Below are 20,679 nucleotides of genomic sequence, written 5' to 3' on the forward strand. Positions count from 1 at the left end.
ATCACCAAATAAAATTAATAGGTAGCAGGTTTAAAACAAACAAAAGGAAGTTTTTCTTCACACAGGACCTGGTCAGTCTGTGGAACTCCTTGCCAGAGGAGGTTGTGAAGATCAAGACTTCAAAAGAGTTTAAGAAAGAACTAGATAAATTCATGGAGGTTAGGTCCATCAATGGCTATTAGCCATTCTGGGTAGGAATGGTGTCCCTAGCCTCTGTCAGAGGCTGGGAATGGGTGTCAGAAGAGGGATTGCTTGGAGATTCCCTGTTCTGTTCACTCCCTATGTGGCATCTGGCATTGGCCACTGTTAGAAGACAGGGTACTGGGCTAGGTACACCTTTGGTCTGACCCAGTATGGTTGTTCTTATGTTCTTATGATCTTAGAGGCAGAAGCAACAAGGGTGATGTCGTGGTGTGGGTCTACTATAGACTGCCTGATCAAGTGGATGAGGCTTTCTTCAGACAACTAACAGAAGCTTCCAGATCACAGGCCTGGGTTCTCACTGGGGATTTTAATTACCCTGACATCTGTTGGGGGACCAACACAATAGTACACAGACAATCCAGGAAATTTTTTGAAAATGTTGGGGACAACTTCTGGTACAAGTGCCAAAAGAAGGAACCAACCATGCTCAACTTGACCTACTGCTCACAAACAGGAAGGAATGAGTAGGGGAAGTGGATGTGGGACAACCTGGCAGCAGTGATCATGAGATGGTTGAGTTGAGGATCCTGATCAAAGGAATAAAGGAGAGCAGAAAAATACAGACTTTGGACTTCAGAAAAGCAGACTTTGACTTCAGGTAATTGATGGCCAGAATTCCTTGGGATGCTAACATAAGGGGGAAAGGAATCCAGGAGAGCTGTCTGTATTTTAAAGGAGCCTTCCTGAAGGCTCAAAAACAAATCTTTCCAATTTGAAGTAAGAAAAGCTAATGCGGTAGGCAACCAGTTTGGCCTAACAGTGAAATCTTTGATGAGCTTAAACACAAAAAGGAAGCTTACAAGAAGTGGAAACTTGGATAGATGACTAGGAAAGAGTATAAATATATTGCCTGAGTACGCAGGAAGATCATCAGGAAGGCCAAAAGTACAATTAGAATTGTAGCTAGCAAAGGATGTGAAAGGTAACAATAAAGGTTTCTACAGGCATGTTAGCAATCAAAGAGTGGTCAAGGAAGATGTGGGATCCTCACTGAATGAGGGAGGTAGCCTAGTGACAGAAGATGTAGAAGAAGCTTAAGTACTCAATACTATTTTTTTGCCTCTGTTTTCACAAAGGGTGTGTCTAGACTACAGGGTTTTGTCAACAAAAATGTCGACAAAACTATACCTGCGTCTACACTACCGCTGAGTTCTGTCGAAGGAATAACGCCTTTTGTCGACAGAGTTCTGTCGACAGAAGGCATTATTGCGTGTAAACTGTCCTTTGCGTCTATACTGCCATGTCGACAAAGCAGCTTGCTTTGTCAACAGAACTGAATGTAGTCTAGACGCTCTTTGTCGACAGAAGCCTGTAGTCTAGACTACCCAAACAAGGTCAACTCCCAGAGTGCTGCATTAGGCAGCACAGTATGGGGAGGAGGTGGGCAGTCCTCTGTCAAAAAAGAACAAGTTAAGAACTATTTAGAAAAACTCTTTAGAAAAACTAAACATCCATGGGGCCAGATCTAATGCATCTGAGGGAGTTGGCTGATGTGATCACAGAACCATTGGCCATTACATTTGAAAATTTATGACAATTGGAGATGCCACAAATGATTGGAAAAAGGCAAATGTAGTGCCCATCTTTTAAAAAGGGAAGGAGAATCCATGGAACTACAGACCAGTCAGCCTCACTTCAGTCCAACGAAAAATCATAGAGGGAATCCTCAAGAAATCTATTTTGAAGCACTTGGAAGAGAGGAAAGTGATCAGGAATAGTCAACATTGAGTCACCAAGGTCAGGTTATGTCTGAACAACCTGATTGCTTTCTATGATGAGGTAACTGGCTCTGTGGATATGGGAAAGGTGGTGGACATGATACATTTTGACTTTAGCAAAGCTTTTGATATAGTCTCCCCCAGTATTTTTGCCAACAAGTTAAAGTTAAAGAAGTATGAATTGGATAAATGGACTGTAAAGTAGGTAGAAAGCTGGCTCAATGGGTAATGATCAATGGTTCAATGTCTGGTTGACAGTAAGTATCAAATGGAGTGCCCCACTGGTTGGTTCTGGGACTGGTTTTGTTCAACATCTTTTTTAATGACCTGGATGAGGGGATAGATTGCACTGTTAACAAGTTTGTGGATGACACTAAACTAGGGAGAGAGGTAAATATGCGAGAAGATAGGAATAGGGTCCAGAGTTATCTAGACAAATTGGAGGATTGGGACAAAAGAAATCTGATGAGATTCAGCAAGGACAAGTGCAGAATCCTGCACTTTGGATGGAAGCACTGCTACAGGCTGAGGACTGACTTGCAGCAGTTTGGCAGAAATGGACCTGGGGATTACAGTGGATGAGAAGCTGGCTATGAGTCAACAGTTACCCTGGTAGCCAAAGAGGCTAATGACATATTAGGATGCAGGAGGAGTACTGCCAGCAGATCTAGAGAAGTGATTATTCCCCTTTATTTGGCACTGGTGAGGCCACATATGGAATATTGCATCCAATTCTTGGCTCCCCATTGATGTGGACACATTGGAGAAAGTCCAGAGGGGGGCAACTAAAATGACTGGGTTACTGAAGCACATTATTTATGAGGAGATGCTGAAGGATTTGGGATTATTTAGTCTACAGAAGAGAAAGCTGCCTTCAACTATCTGAAAGGGTTTCCAAAAAGGCTGGAGCCAAATTGTCCTCCAGAGGGACAGATGACAGAATGAGGAACAATGGTCTCAAGTTGTAGGGAGGAGGTCTAAGCTGGATATTAGAAAATAACCCTGTTTCACTAGGATGATAGTGAAGACTGGAATGGGTTACCTAGGGAAGTAGTGGAATCTCCATCCCTAGAGGTTTTTAAGTCTCAGCTTGACAAAGCCCTGGCTGGGTTGATTTAATTGGGATTGGTCCTGCTTTGGTCAGGGAGCTGGACTTGATGATCTCCTGAGGTCTGTTCCAACCCTATGATTCTATGATATTAGATGCAAGAGCTATGGCCTGTATTATGTTTCCATGTGCTGATCATGGTAATAAAACCTTCTACAGTATAACCACAATGTCATCAGCCTCTAATACAATAGATTTTCTTGTTTAAGTGGTATAACAACATTTGCTCACCACATGGCAGGCTGTTGACTCTCATAAATGATATGGATGTCATTTTATTAGTCTCTTATCTGGAATCTGATCATGTGCACACTGAAGTCAATAGCAAAGCTCTTGTTCTGTTCAGAGGCACAGCTTCATACTCCAGTGTGCAGTTTCAAATCCAATTTATTGTTTTTACTTTTCAGAGAACAGTTATTTCAGAAATGGAAAACTACTTTTCATTAGAAACAAATCTCTTGAATTCAGTTGTCAGCATAACAATTGTTTATCTCCATAAGTAAAATTACTCATGTGGGAGCTGCTATTGAGCTCAGTGGGACTACTCATGTGAGTAATTTTACTTACATGCATAAGCACATAAGAATGACCATACTATGTCAGACCAAAGGTCCATCCAGCCCAGTACCCTGTCTGCCAACAGTGGCCAATGCCAGGTGTCCTAGAGGGAGTCAATCGAACAAGTGATGATTAAGCGATCTCTCTCCTTCCATCCATCTCCACCCTCTGACAAACAGAGACTAGGGACACCATTCCTTACCCACACTGGCTAATAGCCATTTATGGACTTAACCTCCATGAATTTATCTAGTTCTCTTTTAAACCCTGTTATAGTCCTAGCCTTCACAACCTCCTCAGGCAAGGAGTTCCACAGATTGACTATGCACTTTGTGAAGAAGAACTTCCCTTCATTTGTTTTAAACCTGCTGCCCATTAGTTTTATTTGGTGGCCCCTAGTTCTTATGTTATGGGAACAAGTAAATAACTTTTCCTTACTCACTTTCTCACACCAGTCATGATTTTATAGACCTCTATCATATCCCCCCCCCACCTTAGTTTCCTCTTTTCCAGCTGAAAAGTCCCCGTCTCTTTAATCTCTCCTCATATGGGACTCATTTCTTGCAGGAGGTATAAGGGATCTGTCGAAAAAGGCTTTCCTTCTCGACAGATCCTCCTTTAGACTGCCTCTTTTTGCCGACAAAGTGCTGAGTTGGCAAAACACAGAGGCCATTTTTATGCAAATTAGGTACCAGATATTTAAATCCCTACCACAATGTTGACCTGCCTAATCTGCATCCCTCTGCCAACAGAGAGATGAAGTCTAGACATACCCTCACTGTTTACCCCTTTCTCCAGATCATTTATGAATAAGTTGAATGGGATTGGTCCCAGGACAGACCCTTGGGGAAAACCACTAGTTACCCCTCTCCATTCTGAAAATTTACCATTTATTCTGACCCTTTGTTTCCTGTCTTTTAACCAGTTCTCAGTCCATTAAAAAGGATCTTTCCTCTTATCCCATGACAACTTAATTTATATAAGAGCCTTGGTGAGGGACCTTGTCAAAAGCTTTCTGGAAATCTAAGTACACTATATCTACTGGATCCCCCCTGTCCACATGTCTGTTGACCCCTTCAGAGAACTCTACTAGATTAGTAAGACATGATTTCCCTTTACAGAAACTATGTTGACTTTTGCCCAGCAAATTATGTTCTTCTACGTGTCTGACAATTTTATTCTTTACTATTGTTTCAACTAATTTACCCGGTACTGACGTTAGACTTACTGGTCTGTAGTTTCCGGGATCTCTAGAGCCCTTTTTAGATATTGGCGTTACATTCACTATCTTCCAGTCACTGGGTACAGAAGCTGATTTTAAGGGTAGGTTACAAACCATAGTTAATAGTTCTGCAATTTCACATTTGTGTTCTTTCAAAACTCTTGGGTGAATGCCATCTGGTCCTGGTGACTTGTTACTGTTAAGTTTATTGATTAATTCCAAAACTCCTCTAATGACACTTCAATCTGTGACAAGTCCTCAGATTTGTCACCTACAAAGGACGGGTCAGATTTGGGAATCTTCCTTACATCCCCAGCCGTGAAGACTGAAGCAAAGAATTCATTTAGTTTTTTCATAATGACTTTATCATCTTTAAGTGCTCCTTTTGTATCTCGATCATCCAGGGGCCCCACTGGTTGTTTAGCAGGCTTCTTGCTTCTGATGTACTTAAAAAACATTTTGTTATTACATTTTGAGGTTTTGGCTAGCTGTTCTTCATACTCCTTTTTGGCTTTTCTTTTTACATTTTTACACTTAATTTGGTAGTGTTTATGCTCCTTTCTGTTTACCTCACTAGAGTTGACTTCCACTTTTTAAAAGATGTCTTTTTATCTCTCTCAGCTTCTTTTACATGGTTGTTAAGCCACGGTGGCTCTTTTTTAGTTCTTCTACTATGTTTTTAAATTTGGGGTATACATTTAAGTTGGGCCTCTATTATGGTGTCTTTGAAAAGTGTCCATGCGGCTTGCGGAGATTTTACTTTAGTCACTGTACCTTTTAATTTCTGTTTAACTAACCTCCTCATTTTTGAACAGTTCCCTTTTTGCATAATCGTTAGCTACACTGGGGCAACAAATTGCCAACCCTTCAGGATAAAGTAAATGAGGGGAATAAATGGACATAGCTTCATTGAAGTCAAACTGCTTTAATTTTTCAGATAAGTAGGTCATGCATGAAAACAGAAGTTTGTCCCAATGTTTTTACATGGTTAAATTTAAGGTATATTAAAATGTGTTATTAACATTTGTATTTAATAGGCAATGGACTGAATCTTGTCTATTTTTATCCCAGTGAAAATATGACTCATTAAAAGTTCTTGTATGATATGGGACAAAGTAGACATAGCCAAATGGAGGCACGTATGCTTGGATGAAGAAAATGGCTGGAGAGAATGTCAGATTTGGTTTTGTAAGTAGGACTGTCATTTAATCACTGTTAAATCAAGCAGTTAACTCAAAACAAATTAACTCTATTAAAATGTATCATAATTAATCACAGTTTTAATTGTGCTGTTAAACAATAGTAGAATACTAATTTAAATTTATTATAATTATTTTCAGAGGTTTTTATACTTTTTGACTATGATGATTTCAATCACAACAGAAAACAATATGTATACTATATATTATTTTGATTAAATATTTGCACTGTAAAATGGTATTTTTCAGTTCACCCCATACAAGTACTGTAGTTCAATCTCTATCATCAAAGTGCCACATTATCAACAATCTACAACTTATCCTGGAAAATGAACCCTTACTCTCACAGGCCTTGGGGGACAGGATAGTCCTTGCCTACAGACAACCCCCTAATCTCAAACAAATTATTTCCAGAACCCATGCAACACACCTCCATCATACTCATCCAGGAACCCACCCCAGCAATCAAGTTCAGTGCCAACTCTGTTCACAGATCTATACAAGTGATATCATCAGAGGATCTAACCACGTAAACCATCACACCACAGGCTCATATAATTGAATATCCACCAATGTGATCTAGGCTATCTAGTGCCAGCAATGCCCCTCTGCCATGTATATTGGCCAAATTGAATAGTCTCTATGAGAAGGATTAATGGACACAAATCAGATATTCGAAAAGGTAACACAGAAACCTGTTGGGGAACATTTTATGTTGCCCAGGCACTCATTAATGGATCTCAAAGTCACCAATTTAAAAAAACCAGCTTTAAAGGGAAGCTGCAGAACTTAATTTCATTTACAAGTTTGATACCTACAATAGACGTTTAAAGAAATCTTAACAGGATTACCTGTTATATCCCACATCCTAAAGACATAAAAGGCCAGGTACTTAAGAACACTTAAAACCCTCTCTATCAGCTTCATGTAGCAAGGAAACTCTAATTGACTATTCTTTTCCCATTTTTTCTCTTCTCCTTTCCCTCTCCATCCCCTCTCTCTGATATTTATTTGGAACTTGGACCCCTTAAACTCCATTCATCTAAAGAAGTGGGATGTGCCCACAAAAGCTCATGATACCATCTACATTTTTTTTAGTCTCTAGGGTGCTGCAAGACTATTTGTTACTTTTTAAAGTTCTTTCAGTTACAGACTTACATGGCTACTCCTCTGAAACATATAAATGTAAATTTGTTTGTTTGTTTGCTCTACATAATGGCACTCTGATAAAACAATGTAAAACTTTAGAGCTTACAAATCCACTGAGTCTTACTCCTTGTTCAGCCTATCACAAAGTCAAACAAGACTGTTATATTTACGGGAAATAGTGTTGCCTGCTTCTTATTTACAATGTCATCTAAAAGTGAGAACAGGTGTTTGCATGGAACAGCTGTAGTGGGCATTAAAAGGTATTTATGTGGCAGATATGCTAAACATTCTTATGCCCCTTTATGTTTCAGCCACTATTCCAGAACCAGAAGGCATGCTTGCATGCTGGTAATGCTTGTTAAAAAATAATGCGTTAATGAAATTTGTGACTGTACTCCTTGAGGGAAAATTTTGTCTCCTGCTCTGTGGCCTTGCCCACATTCGGTCATATAGTTTGTGTTATAGCAGTTTTGGATAATGATCCAACATATGTTGTTTGAAGAACAATTTCACTGCAGATCTGACAAAATGCAAAGAAGGTACCACTGTGAGATTTCTAAAAATAGCTACAGCACGCGATCCCTGGTTTGAGAATCTGAAGTGCCTTCCAAAATGGAGGAGGGACAAAGTGTGGAAAATGCTGTCAGAAGCCTTGAAAGAGCAACACTCTGATGCAGAATGTACAGAACCTGAGCCACCAATAAAGAAAATCAATCTGTTGTTGGTAGCATCTGACTCAGATGAGGAAAATGAACATGTGTCAATCTGCCTTGCTTTGGATTGTTATTGAGCAGAACTTGTCATCAGCATGGAAGCATGTCCTACTTAACATATTAATGTTTAGTGTATCTGGCATGTAAATATGTTGCAATGCATGCTACAACAGTGCCATATGAACACACTTCCAGGTGACATTGTAAGTAAGAATCAGTCAGCATTTTTTCCCATTAGTATAAACAAACTTGTTTGTCTTAGGGTGCGTCTACACAACCGGGCTTAACTCGAAATAAGCATGCAAACTGAGCTACATCAGTTGAGTATTTTATTTTGAAATAGCTTATTTCAAAATTGGGAGTGACTATACAGCACTTACTCCAAAATAAAGTACTCTTGCTCCAACTTCCCTTACTCCTCATACAATGAGGGTTACAGGATTCGGAATAAGAACTCCTCCAGCTTGAAAGTATTTTGACATTATTTCAAAATAACTGTCTACTGTGTAGATGTGGACTAGTTATTTCAAAATAATGTTGCTGCGTAGAAGTGACCTTGGTGATTGGCTGAATAAGAAGGATTGAGTGGATTTGTAGGCTCTAAAGTTTTACATTGGATTTTTTTAGTGTCGTAATTGTAAAAAAATCTACATTTGTAAATTGCACTTTCACAATAAAGAGTTTGTATTACAGTACATGTATGAGATTAACTGAAAATACTATTTCTTTTGTTTATTCTTTACAGTGCAAATATTTGTCATAAAAATAATATAAAGTAAGCACGGTATACTTTATATTCTATATTGTATTTGAAATCAATATATTTGAAAACATCTAAATATTTAAATAAATTATACACTATTATTATTTAGCAGTATGATTCAAATTGCAATTTATCATGGTTTTTAATCATGATTAGTTTTTTTAAACCATTGGACAGCCCTAGTTTTCAAACTTGTAAAAAGCCAAATAGGATGAATTTTAGGTTTCTTACAGACAGCAATCCTGATCAGGAAACTGTATCTGTCAAAGATTCAAATATTATGACCCCTTGCAATACCAACAACATGAAAACAGGAAAACAAAATCAGAAGAGAAAAAATGCTTCAATAAACAGCATTTTGTCTGTTTTTTGTGTAGAGTTCATAGATTAGCCATTCCTCAAGAGGAATCAATAATGTAAGCTATCTTTTTTTAGCAATGATTGATATTTTAAAAGTCTATATCCTTTTAGAATAGTTAATTTTAGATGTAATAATTAAAATACTGTTCTTTTGCCTCAAGAGTACTAGTAAAACAAAAGATAAGAAAAGGAAACTTATTACAAAAAACAAAACAAAACAAAAAACTCACCTCCAAAAAAACCCCAAACAAACAAACAAAAAACTAAAAGCTTTGAATGAGTTGTCTTAGGCTTGTGTCTACCCTGAACATCCTCTAATTCTTGTTAATGTAATTGCACAGTTTCTTTTAATGTCAGTGATTTATGATTTTTAGTTAAAAATCAAGTATTGCTTCTCTTTTTCCTCTTTCTATGCTCAATGGCTGTTTCTACAAGTGTTCTTTTTCTCAGGGTTAGGATGAGTTGAAATAAGAGATGGCTTGGAATTATCAGTCAGGATACACACCTATTCCTTGTAGGGCTCCCCCTAGTACCTGGGCATCCATAACTGGGTTGAAATTTGGAGCTGGGAAGATTGTTCCTTGCATTTGCTAAGAGAGAAAAGAGATACTGTTATTTGTAATGAATAATTAATTGTATACAAGACATCATCAGAATTATGAACATAAACCCAGATTTTGGAATCCTTGCTCATATGAACAATCCTTCCTTTAGTAAGTAAAACACTGAAGCCAAACACTTGGCTTTCTGGAGCCTATGTATGTAATGAGTAAAAGTTGCATTTTTTTAAACCCATTTACACTCAAAACACATACATTAGTTTCTATGAGTTACTAGGAAATATTCCACAAGTGACCAGTAAACAATATTAATATTAACAATATTAATCCTTGCATTCCAACCTGATTAAAGGGGTATAAGCAACTTGATTATCACATTTCCACTGAAAATTGGGTACCTATTATTGTAAATAGCTTCTACAGTGATTATAACACCTGATATTAGAGAACAATATTTGTTTACTTTAAATGCACAAGAGGTAGGTGTGAAAAGAGAAAAAGGGAACAGGTATATTCAAACATGTTCAGGAGCACTGACAGCCTGCATAGGTCCTTGGACAAGGTGGGGAGGCTGGCCTAGGATGGAAGAGACAGGTCCAGGCAAGCCCTGGGCACCACAGAGTGCAGTGCATCCCTCCCAGTCTTAAGAGCCACACGTAGCATGTGGTGAGGTGCTCTGGTGGCAATTTAAAGAGTCTGGGGCTCCTGTTGCTGCTCCTGCCACAGTACATAGGAAAATAAGAATGGCCATATTGGGTCAGACCAAAGGTTCATCTAGCCCAGTATCCTGTCTTTCAACAGTGGCTAATGCCAGGTGCCCCAGAGGGAATGAACAGAAGAGGTAACCATCAAGTGAGCCATCTCCTGTCACCCATTCCTAACTTCTGAATGGGATACCATTCCTACCCTTCTATCCTCCATGAATTAATCTAGCTAATTTTTTAACCCTGTTAAACTCTGCCTTCACAATAACATCCTCCTGCAAGGAGTTCCACAGGTTGACTGTGCATTGTGTGAAGACCCTTGTGTGAAGAAGTAGCAGTGATGGTGGCCTGGAGCCCTGGGCACCTTTGAATCGCTGGGCCCCAGGGCAGCTGCCCCCTTTCTCCTCCCCTCTTGTCAGTGGACCTAGACATGTTTGACATATCAGGCTCACCTGAAAAACATGAAGAAAATGCTTTTAGCATTTTTTTAAAGCTAGGATGTTATTTGAAGGGTGGCTAATCAGAAAGCAATGCTTTAAGTTAGCTATTCTTAAAAAATTCAAGTTGAGGAAAAATAAAATAAAACAATGACATTTGATATAGTTGTGAGTGTTATAAAGGAATAAGAGTGCCCCAAGCAGAATTCAGATTAAGGTCTTCCTCTGTTTAGTACAGAGTTCTAGATCTTTGAAGCTGCACTGAAGTAGGATAAAGTAAAAACATGACTCACATTCAGTTCCAATACTCTCTGTCCAGCAGTAAAATGGTGGAACAAAGATTAGACATACATGTTCCACTGTTTCAGAAATAGTTGGCACTGAACAGTCAAACTGAATACAAAAATGCTATTTTAGTTTAATTTTCTTAAAATCAAGCAGATGTCTTGTTCCTTAAATAAGCCACCCAAAGTATAGACACACCAGAAAAAAATAATTTCAGAATTGGAAATTCTAATTAATTCCAGTTGATAAAATTTAAAAGAGCTGTCGGATCTAGCACTCACAATAGATCAGTAACAAATTTCATGCACATGGAATTTGTTTTTAAGATTGGGTAGAGAGGATGTTTTCATAAAACTGGTGTGGCTTATGGTTATCTCCACATGGATGTGAAAGATCAATGGAAACAATATAAATCTAATTTGTCTAGGTATTTTCATAGTGTCCAGTAAAAACAAATCTTAACTTAGATATTCTTTGATGTATTGGTATATAGGCACCATTAATATTGTAGGCAGATGTGAGAGAAAATAATTTAAAAATCTAGTCAATCAGTTGCTTCTACTTTATGCTGAAATTATTTCTCTCTGCCCAATTCTGCAGACTTAAAGTATAAAGGTATGTCTACACTACAGCGTTATTTTGAATTAACTTAATTCAAATTAGTTAATTCGAAATAAGCTAATTCAAAATAACGCATATAGACACAAAAACTAATTCAAAATAGCATTTTTCTAATTCGAAATAGTATATCCACATTGAGTGGACCCTGAATCAAAGACAAGGCTGGTTGGAACCAGTGCCAGCAGGGCATCAGGGTCGGACTTAGTGTGTGGGGCTGCTGCCTCAGGCTAACCGAGGTCTGTGCTTAAAGGGACCCGACCCTCCCATCTTGAACAGATAGTTCTCAGGTTTCTCTGCTTGCTGGTCTACCTCCCTGAGGGACAGCAAAGCATTTGTGTCTCGGAGTGCTCTGCTTGCCCTCACTCGGGGCACCACGGCACTCTGCAATATGGAACCAGACCTGCCCCTGCAGACTCGGCTGTGTCTCGTTGCCAGCAGCCTGGCTGCACTGTCTGCAGGCTGCCATCCGGGAGGACCATTGAGGAGCTGTCAGGATCTAGGGGCGCCTGCAGGAGAGCTTCCACCCTGAGGAGCGCTAACAGTCTCCCCGGTCTGCCCCACCAGGGGCTTGTGCCCCATTCCTCCCTCTCGTCCTTCCACTTACCCTTCCCTAGCCCCCCCTTCCTGATGTCAAATAAAAGACACATATTTTCAAAAATAACAATTCTCTTTATTGAACACAACTGGGGAGGGGGAATGAAACTGTGGGGAGACGAGGGAAAGGAGCCGGGAGAGGGCAGGAGAGAGAGTGGAAAAGGGGAGGGGGAAAACTGGGAGGAGGGAGCTGGAAGGGGGAAGCAAGGGGAAGAAGGGCAAGGGGAAGCTCAGGGATCAGGGGTGGGGATTTCACTAGGCCAATGCCTCCCAGCATGGCGAGGGAGGGGGCATCGGCATCCCCGGGGGGATAGGGAGAGGATGCAGAGGTTGAGGTGGGGGATGTGGACATTGAGGGGGAGGGTGTGGAGGTTGAGGAGGAAGAGGTGGGGGGGCAGGAGTGGGAGGAGGGACAGTAGTTGGGGGAGCATCAGGCGCAGGACAGGCACAGGGCACCATGCTCTGCAGCAGGGCCTGCAGGTAACAGTTCCTCGCTTGGTCCTCCGCAGGCTGCTCCCGGCGGAGCTACAGGTCCTCCTGCATCCAGGCCTGGATGGTGCAGTGCAGGGCTCGCAGGGCCTCCAGGTGCTGGTCCTAGTATTCCTGCCACGTGGTGGTGGTCCAGAGCAGGTCGCGGGTGTGGAAGCATGTTCTGGGCGGGGTGGTGCACCCTGCATGAGCAGCTGGTGCATCTGTAGAGAAAGAAGAGAAGTGGTCAGTTCTCCCTGGGGACACAGTGGATGATGCCCAGCCCCACCCCCCCGCGCCGTGAAGGCAACCATGCCCTGCACCGTCAGAGCCGCTATGCATGCACAGAGGCCATGGTCAGGATCAGGAGTGGCCCGAGGCTGGCTGCAGCAGCTGGCACCCTAGGCGGTGCGGTGCAATCGGCGTCCCTGCTTACACAGCTGTCAGTGGCCGTGACGTCATCATCGGGCGCCCAGGCCAGCAGCGCCCTAGGTAGCTGTCTACCTTGCCGAGACTCATGGGCTGCCCCTGGTCAGGATGCTGGCTCTCCCTGGGACTGGGAGCTGCCCCAAGACTGCATTCATGCCCCTGTGTCATGTATAGTGTGGCTGTGGTGGTGGGGAGATGTGAAGGGAGGGGGCATGTGTACGGAGAGTGTCCTGCTGGGTCCTGCTCCGGGGTTGGGAGTGTGTCAGGTGTCTTCACACATGCATGTACCTATTGGGCCACGGCCCCTGCGTCTCACACAGCTGGAGCCACCTCACCAAGGGTGGCATGGCATGTGCTCGCATGTGTACAGGTGGCTGCGTGATCCTTGGGAGGCATGTCCGACAAGCGCGGTCCCTGGTCTCCCTCCCTGCCTCCACCCTGGGGAGGGGACTGCTCTGGCACTTACCCGGTATGGCCTCCCTGGACGACCCTGCCAACTCCGGTGCCGGAACAGCTGGCGGTGGCCCCTCTGGTGCGCTCAGGTCGGGGCCGTCCGGTCCTGGCTCTCTGCCTCTCAGGCTGGCATGGACCGCCCTGCTCCCCAGGAGTTGGTTGAGGGCGGGGAGGTAAGGGCAGGTGGCAGCCCCTGCTGCGGGGCCACCCCTGGTGGCCCTGGCGTACGCCTGCTGCAGCTCTTTGACTTTCAGGCGCACCTGCTCCTGGGTGCGCATGTGTCCCTTTCAAGCCATGATAGCCGCTATGCGGCCATAGACGGCTGCATTCCTCTGCCTAGTGTGGAGATCATGGACATTGGGGGCCTGCCCCCAAACCTCAATGAGGTCCATGACCTCCACACTAGTCCAGGAGAGTGCACGCTGTCTATGGCCCCTGGCTGGCCCCTGGATGCTGGGGGAATGGGCGGGGGACGGCTGGCTGTCACTGGCTGCCTGGCTCATTCTGGGGCCACTGGGTCAGAGGCAGAGACTGCTGGCAGGGCTGGCTCTGGCAAGTGCCATCTGGCTGAGTCTACCCCCTTTAAGGGCCCCGGGGCTGGGGGAGAGCAGAGGAGTTTTCTTGGTTTGGCCCAGAGTGGCCATCAGGGGAAACTGGGAAGGGCTGGAGGCCCCCTAATTTGAAATAAGTGTTTATACAGCACTTATTTTGAATTAGCTATTTCAAATTAGGTGTTATTCCTCATAGAATGAGGTTTACCAAGTTCGAATTAAGCGCTTCCACTATTTCAAATTAAATTCAAAATAGCGGTTTGCATGTCTAGACTCTATTAAAGTTAATTCGAACTAACAGCTGTTAGTTCGCATTAACTTTGTAGTGTAGACATATCCTTGGGCTATGTCTAGACTGCAAGCCTCTTTCGAAAGAGGCTCTTTCGAAAGATACTTTCGAAAGAGCCTCTTTCGAAAGAGAGCGTCTAGACTGCACGCGGAACTTTCGAAAGAGCAAGCCGCTTTTTCGAAAGAAAGCACCCAGTGAGTCTGGATGCTCTCTTTCGAAGAAGCCCTATTTACATTCAAGAACGCCTTCTTTCGAAAGAAGCACTTTCGAAAGAAGGCGTTCTTCCTCGTGAAATGAGGTTTACCACTGTCGAAAGAAAAGCCGCGTTCTTTCGATTTAATTTCGAAAGAACGTGGCTGCAGTCTAGACGCAGGTGAAGTTTTTTCGGAAAAAGGCTACTTTTCCCGAAAAAACCCCTGAGTCTGGACACAGCCTAAGAGATTATCCTACAGATATCCAGTTATATAATGACCCTGGCATATAAAATGATTGTTTCTATTTACCCTTGAAAGGTTGTGATTCAGAACTGAAATAGCATGTCACAGATTATGCTAATAATGTTCCATTGCTACATGCGAGCGCACACACACATGTACGTGGAAGCATTAGAGAGTAAGATTTAGGGGGGAAAATTAAAATAACTAAGGTCCTGAGGCTCTCACTGAATTTTCATGATGAATAGTAATAGAGAGGTACAAATCACTAATGGAAAATTAAATACCACTCTCTACAGAAAACCCACAGATTGCTATACTTACCTACATGCCTCCAGCTTCCATCCAGAACACACCATACGATCCATCGACTATAGTCAAGCCCTTAGGTACAACCGCATCTGCTCTAATCCCACTGACAGAGACCAGAAACGTCAAGAGCTTTACTAAGCATTTGTAAATCTCAATTACCCACGGGGGGAAATAAAAAAAAACAAATTGAAAGAGCCAGACGAAATACCCAGAAACCATCTACTTCAAGATAGGCCCAAGAAAACCAACGATAGAACACAGCTTGTCATCACCTACAGCCCCCAAGTTAAACCCATCCAATGCATTATCAATAACCTACAACCTATATTGGAACAGGATACTACACTCCGAGAGGCTCTGGGGGACAGACCTATAGTCTCCTATAGACAACCACCTAACCTCAGGAAGATTCTTACCAACAACCACAGGACATACCACATTAATACCAACCCTGGAACTTTCCCTTGCAACAAACCCCATTGCCAACTTTGTCCACATATTTACTCTGGTGACACCATCACTGGACCTAACCATATTAGTTATATCGTCAAGAACACATATTCCTGTTCATTCAGAAATATAATTTATGCCATTATGTTCCAACAGTGTCCTTCTGCTATGTATATTGGACAAACTTCTCAGACACTTTGCCAAAGAATTAATGCCCACATATCAGACATCAGACATCTTCACAAGGAAAAACCAGTTGCTTTTCATTTCAACCTACCTGGACATAATCTTAACAACCTTACTACATGCATCTCACTTCAAAGAGACTTTAAGACTAGATTACAGAGGGAAACTTCAGAACTTTCTTTCATGCTTAAATTTGACACTTTACAAATGGGCCCTAACAAAGATGCTAATTACCTTAACCATTACAAAGATAGCTTCCCCACTTACCACCCCTGATTAGCCATTCATTGACTCATAAATAGCTATTCTCCCCTCCCCCTCCTTCACCCCACCTTCTGTACTAAATCTGATTTGTCAGTTTAATAATGTGTTCACTTTTTTCATTGTAATCCTTTGGTATATATGGTCATGCCAATTGTCTTCCAGAATATGATCTGAGGAAGTGGGTCTGACCCAGAAAAGCTCATTGCCTATTAAACCGTCTTGTTCATCTTTAAAGTACTACATAGTTTTTCCTTTTGAATTTTCATGACGAATTCATGTACCTGTTTGGAACCTTCTTAGGGCTCCACATGTGCACAATAGTTTACTCATGTGAATCCAGCTGTAGGATTGGGGTTTAAATCTAGTCACTGCTAAGCCAAGCTATACAAAGTAAAACAATTGTTACCAAAAATATAAAAGGTGTGATTACATAAGGAGTAATTCTTTGGCATAATGCAAAGTATGATAGCTAGTTGTAATGAAATTAAATTAGGAAAAAGGAACGCTTTCTGACACACATCTTTTTGGGGCTAATAGTCTCCCAAATGGTGTAAATTCATTATTTAGAGACATTTAAAGTAGATTGGATTCTGTGAGAAAATATATTGTAGGAACAATTCCTTAGTGGACAGAAATATGGTCTAGATGTCGACAAGTTCTTATCCATCTCTGCTCGCTAAGACCCATGTCCTCATGTCTGCCACAGAGCTTCAGGTGAGCCTAGCAAAAGCTGTGGCAGACATGATAATGATGTGAATCATAGTAATTAGAGATACATAAGAGCTACTGGATACTTAAATCATCCATTAAGATCTTGTTCCCTACAATCTATTTTCGCACTGTGTCCAGTCTACTTTTAAAGGTATTTAATAGTAGGTTTCCATCCTATGGGAGACAATGTTTTTACAGAGAACTTTTTTCAAAAGAAATAACCAGTTAGTAAGAAGTGAGGTGTAGTGAGCATCAATTTGTGCTTCTAAGTACATAGAATCATAGAATCATAGAATCATAGAATAATAGGACTGGAAGGGACCTCGAGAGGTCATCGAGTCCAGCCCCCCGCCCTCAAGGCAGGACCAAGCTCCGTCTACACCATCCCTGACAGATGTCTATCTAACCTGTTCTTAAATATCTCCAGAGAGGGAGATTCCATCACCTCCCTTGGCAATTTATTCCAATATTTGACCACCCTGACAGTAAGGAATTTTTTCCTAATGTCCAATCTAAACCTCCCCTGCTGCACTTTAAGCCCATTACTCCTTGTCCTGTCCTCAGACACCAAGAGGAACAAATTTTCTCCTTCCTCCTTGTGACACCCTTTTAGATATTTGAAAACCGCTATCATGTCCCCCCTTAATCTTCTTTTTTCCAAACTAAACAAGCCCAGTTCATGAAGCCTGGCTTCATAGGTCATGTTCTCTAAACCTTTAATCATTCTTGTTGCTCTTCTCTGTACCCTTTCCAATTTCTCCACATCTTTCTTGAAATGTGGTGCCCAGAACTGGACACAGTACTCCAGCTGAGGCCTAACTAGTGCAGAGTAGAGCGGCAGAATGACTTCATAAGTTTTGCTTACAACACACCTGTTGATACAACCTAGAATCATATTTGCTTTTTTTGCAACAGCATCACACTGTTGACTCATATTCAACTTGTGGTCCACTATGACCCCTAGATCCCTTTCCGCCATGCTCCTTCCTAGACAGTCGCTTCCCATCTTGTATGTATGGAACTGATTGTTCCTTCCTAAGTGGAGCACTTTGCATTTCTCTTTATTAAACTTCATCCTGTTTACCTCTGACCATTTCTCTAACTTGCTAAGGTCATTTTGAATTATGTCCCTATCCTCCAAAGAAGTTGCAACCCCACCCAGTTTGGTATCATCTGCAAAATTAATAAGCGTACTCTCTATCCCAATATCTACATCATTGATGAAGATATTGAACAGTACGGGTCCCAAAACAGACCCTTGAGGAACTCCACTTGTTATCCCTTTCCAGCAGGATTTAGCACCGTTAACAACAACTCTCTGACTACGGTTATCCAGCCAATTATGCACCCACCTTATCGTGGCCCTCTCTAAGTTATATTTGCCTAGTTTATCAATAAGAATATCATGCGAGACCGTATCAAATGCCTTACTAAAGTCTAGATATATGACATCCACCACTTCTCCCTTATCCACAAGGCTCGTTATCTTATCAAAGAAAGCTATCAGATTAGTTTGGCATGACTTGTTCTTCACAAACCCATGCTGGCTATTCCCTATCACTTTATTACCTTCCAAGTGTTTGCATATGATTTCCTTAATTACCTGCTCCATTATCTTCCCTGGGACAGACGTTAAACTGACCGGTCTGTAGTTTCCTGGGTTGTTCTTATTCCCCTTTTTATAGATGGGCACAATATTTGCCCTTTTCCAGTCTTCTGGAATCTCCCCTGTCTGCCATGATTTTTCAAAGATCATAGCTAAAGGCTCAGATACCTCCTCTATCAGCTCCTTGAGTATCCTGGGATGCATTTCATCAGGACCTGGTGACTTGCTGACATCTAACTTTCCTAAGTGATTTTTAACTTGTTCTTTGTGTATCCTATCTTCTAAACTTACCCTCTCTCTACTTGTATTCACTACGTTAGGCACACCTCCAGACTTCTCGGTGAAGACCGAAACAAAGAAGTCATTGAGCATCTCCGCCATTTCCAAGTTCCCTGTTACTGCTTCTCCCTCCTCACTAAGCAGTGGGCCTACCCTGTCCTTGGTCTTCCTCTTGATTTTAATGTATTTATAAAAGATCTTCTTGTTTCCCTTTATGCCTGTAGCTAGTTTGATCTCATTTTGTGCCTTTGCCTTTCTAATCTTGCCCCTGCATTCCCGTGTTGCTTGCCTATATTCATCCTTTGTTAGTTGACCTAGTTTCCATTTTTTATATGACTCCTTTTTTATTTTGAGATCATGCAAGATCTCCTTGTTAAGCCAAGCTGGTCTTTTGCCATATTTTCTATCTTTCCTACACAGCGGAATTGTTTGCTTTTGGGCCCTTAACAACGTCCCTTTGAAATACTTCCAACTCTCCTCAGTTGTTTTTCCCTTCAGTCTTGCTTCCCATGGGACCTTACCTACAAGTTCTCTGAGCTTATCAAAATCTGCCTTCCTGAAATCCATTACCTCAATTGTTCTGGTCTTCCTTCTACCTTTCCTTAAGATCATGAACTCTATTATTTCGTGATCACTGTCCCCATACTGTCTTCCACTTTCAAGTTCTCAACTAGTTCCTCCCTATTTGTTAAAACCAAATCCAGAACAGCTTCTCCTCTGGTAGCTTTTTCATGAATCTCCCAAAGCTAAATAAAGTACCTTCTGTAGGAAAGAAAAACCTACTACCATATGGCTTAGGCGTGATAATGAGCACATAAATTGGGAGTACATAAAGAATATACAATCTTGTCCAGAAAAGCAGCTGTGGATCTTTGACAATGGGCCTGATCCTTGCAGAGGCTGAATGTCCTCAATTGGCTTATTAAGAGGCACTGCTAACCTCAGAATCTTAGGCCCATTGTTAGAAAGGGAAATCCAAGCTGATGCACATGGAAACTACATTACCATAAAAATCCAAGGGACAATGATTTTAAATAGAACAAAATTACATGTGCAAGGTCAAGGCAAAACCGGCTAAAAGACAGTATGAGAGAAAACATTGTGAATAAAAATTCCAGCACAACTTGCGCAAACAGGTCTTTCCAAAATATTAAATTACCTCACACAATACTTAGCTTTTACATGGATGTCTACCTCACACAGATGTTTGTATTAGAGGCCACTTATTGATTAGGACAATCTCTAACATTAGCTCTTATTTAGCTTTGGCCATTTTCTCTTCAGACTCAGAATTCCGCCAAGATAAAATAATCCACTGAACTTTGTGTTGCTGCACATAATATTAAGGTCCCCATGAAGGAATCTTAAAATACTAAGTAATCTTAAAATACTAATACAGTAGCTGGCTTATATGACACAGCTAGTGCTCTGAAGATAAATTTGTATTCTTATTTGTATCATCAGTACTTATAATTTGTACCTTCAGTACATATAATTTGAAACTTTGCATGTCAATTTTCTTCCAGGACTACTTTCATTATTTTGTTTTCGAATGCCATCCTGAAGCACCTGTTGTAAACTATATCATTTGATGCAACTAGCTTGAAAGTCTTTGGGGATAGAAAATTTACTAAATTAATTGCATTTGTTTTTTTCCAAATCTTCATAAAATGCAGCTATAGGTTTGAGCCAATCACTGCATTTGAACTTTTGACTAGTTCAGGACCGACTCCAATTAGGTAATTATTTCCCCTTATCTTCTATAAAGAACAATTACAGATTGTTTATACTATACCCAAGTATTCCATGAAGTTGTATAATATTCACTGATAATCAAAGGAGAGAGGTGACAGCATTTGGTGACCACTGGTTACTTCAAAGTACCAGACCTTCAACTAATAAATGAATAACTCTGAAGTAAACACTGCCTAATAAGTCAATGGAACTATGTTGATTTGCACCAGCTGAGTATCTGACCCTCTGTATTATGACATGTGGCTTCATGGTGCACCATTTTCTAGAGACAGAAGGGTGCATGAGAATGAACTGGAG

The 20,679-nt window shown here is 41.4% G+C and overlaps 1 protein-coding gene and 1 long non-coding RNA gene across 5 annotated transcripts in view; one reads left to right on the forward strand and one right to left on the reverse strand.

Moving 5' to 3' along the window:
- Window positions 1-20,679, forward strand: part of LOC112546253 (uncharacterized) — a 247,303-nt gene that overhangs the window by 39,878 nt on the left and 186,746 nt on the right. For 3 of the 4 annotated variants that reach the window (XR_016349441.1, XR_016349439.1, XR_016349438.1), the window contains one exon: window positions 5,882-5,998. The exons of the other annotated variant lie outside the window; for it this stretch is intronic. This is a non-coding gene — a long non-coding RNA (uncharacterized LOC112546253). The remainder of the gene's footprint in view (window positions 1-5,881; window positions 5,999-20,679) is intronic. 4 annotated transcript variants of the gene reach the window in all.
- The window catches only part of ANXA10 (annexin A10), a 64,598-nt gene that overhangs the window by 31,809 nt on the left and 12,110 nt on the right, over window positions 1-20,679 (reverse strand). The window contains exon 2 of the mRNA XM_006111697.5: window positions 9,500-9,584. Coding sequence (XP_006111759.2) covers window positions 9,500-9,584 — 85 coding nt within the window. The remainder of the gene's footprint in view (window positions 1-9,499; window positions 9,585-20,679) is intronic.

Source organism: Pelodiscus sinensis, chromosome 4 (genome assembly GCF_052426305.1).
Source record: "Pelodiscus sinensis isolate ZL-2025 chromosome 4, ASM5242630v1, whole genome shotgun sequence".
Lineage (NCBI taxonomy): Eukaryota > Metazoa > Chordata > Testudines > Trionychidae > Pelodiscus > Pelodiscus sinensis.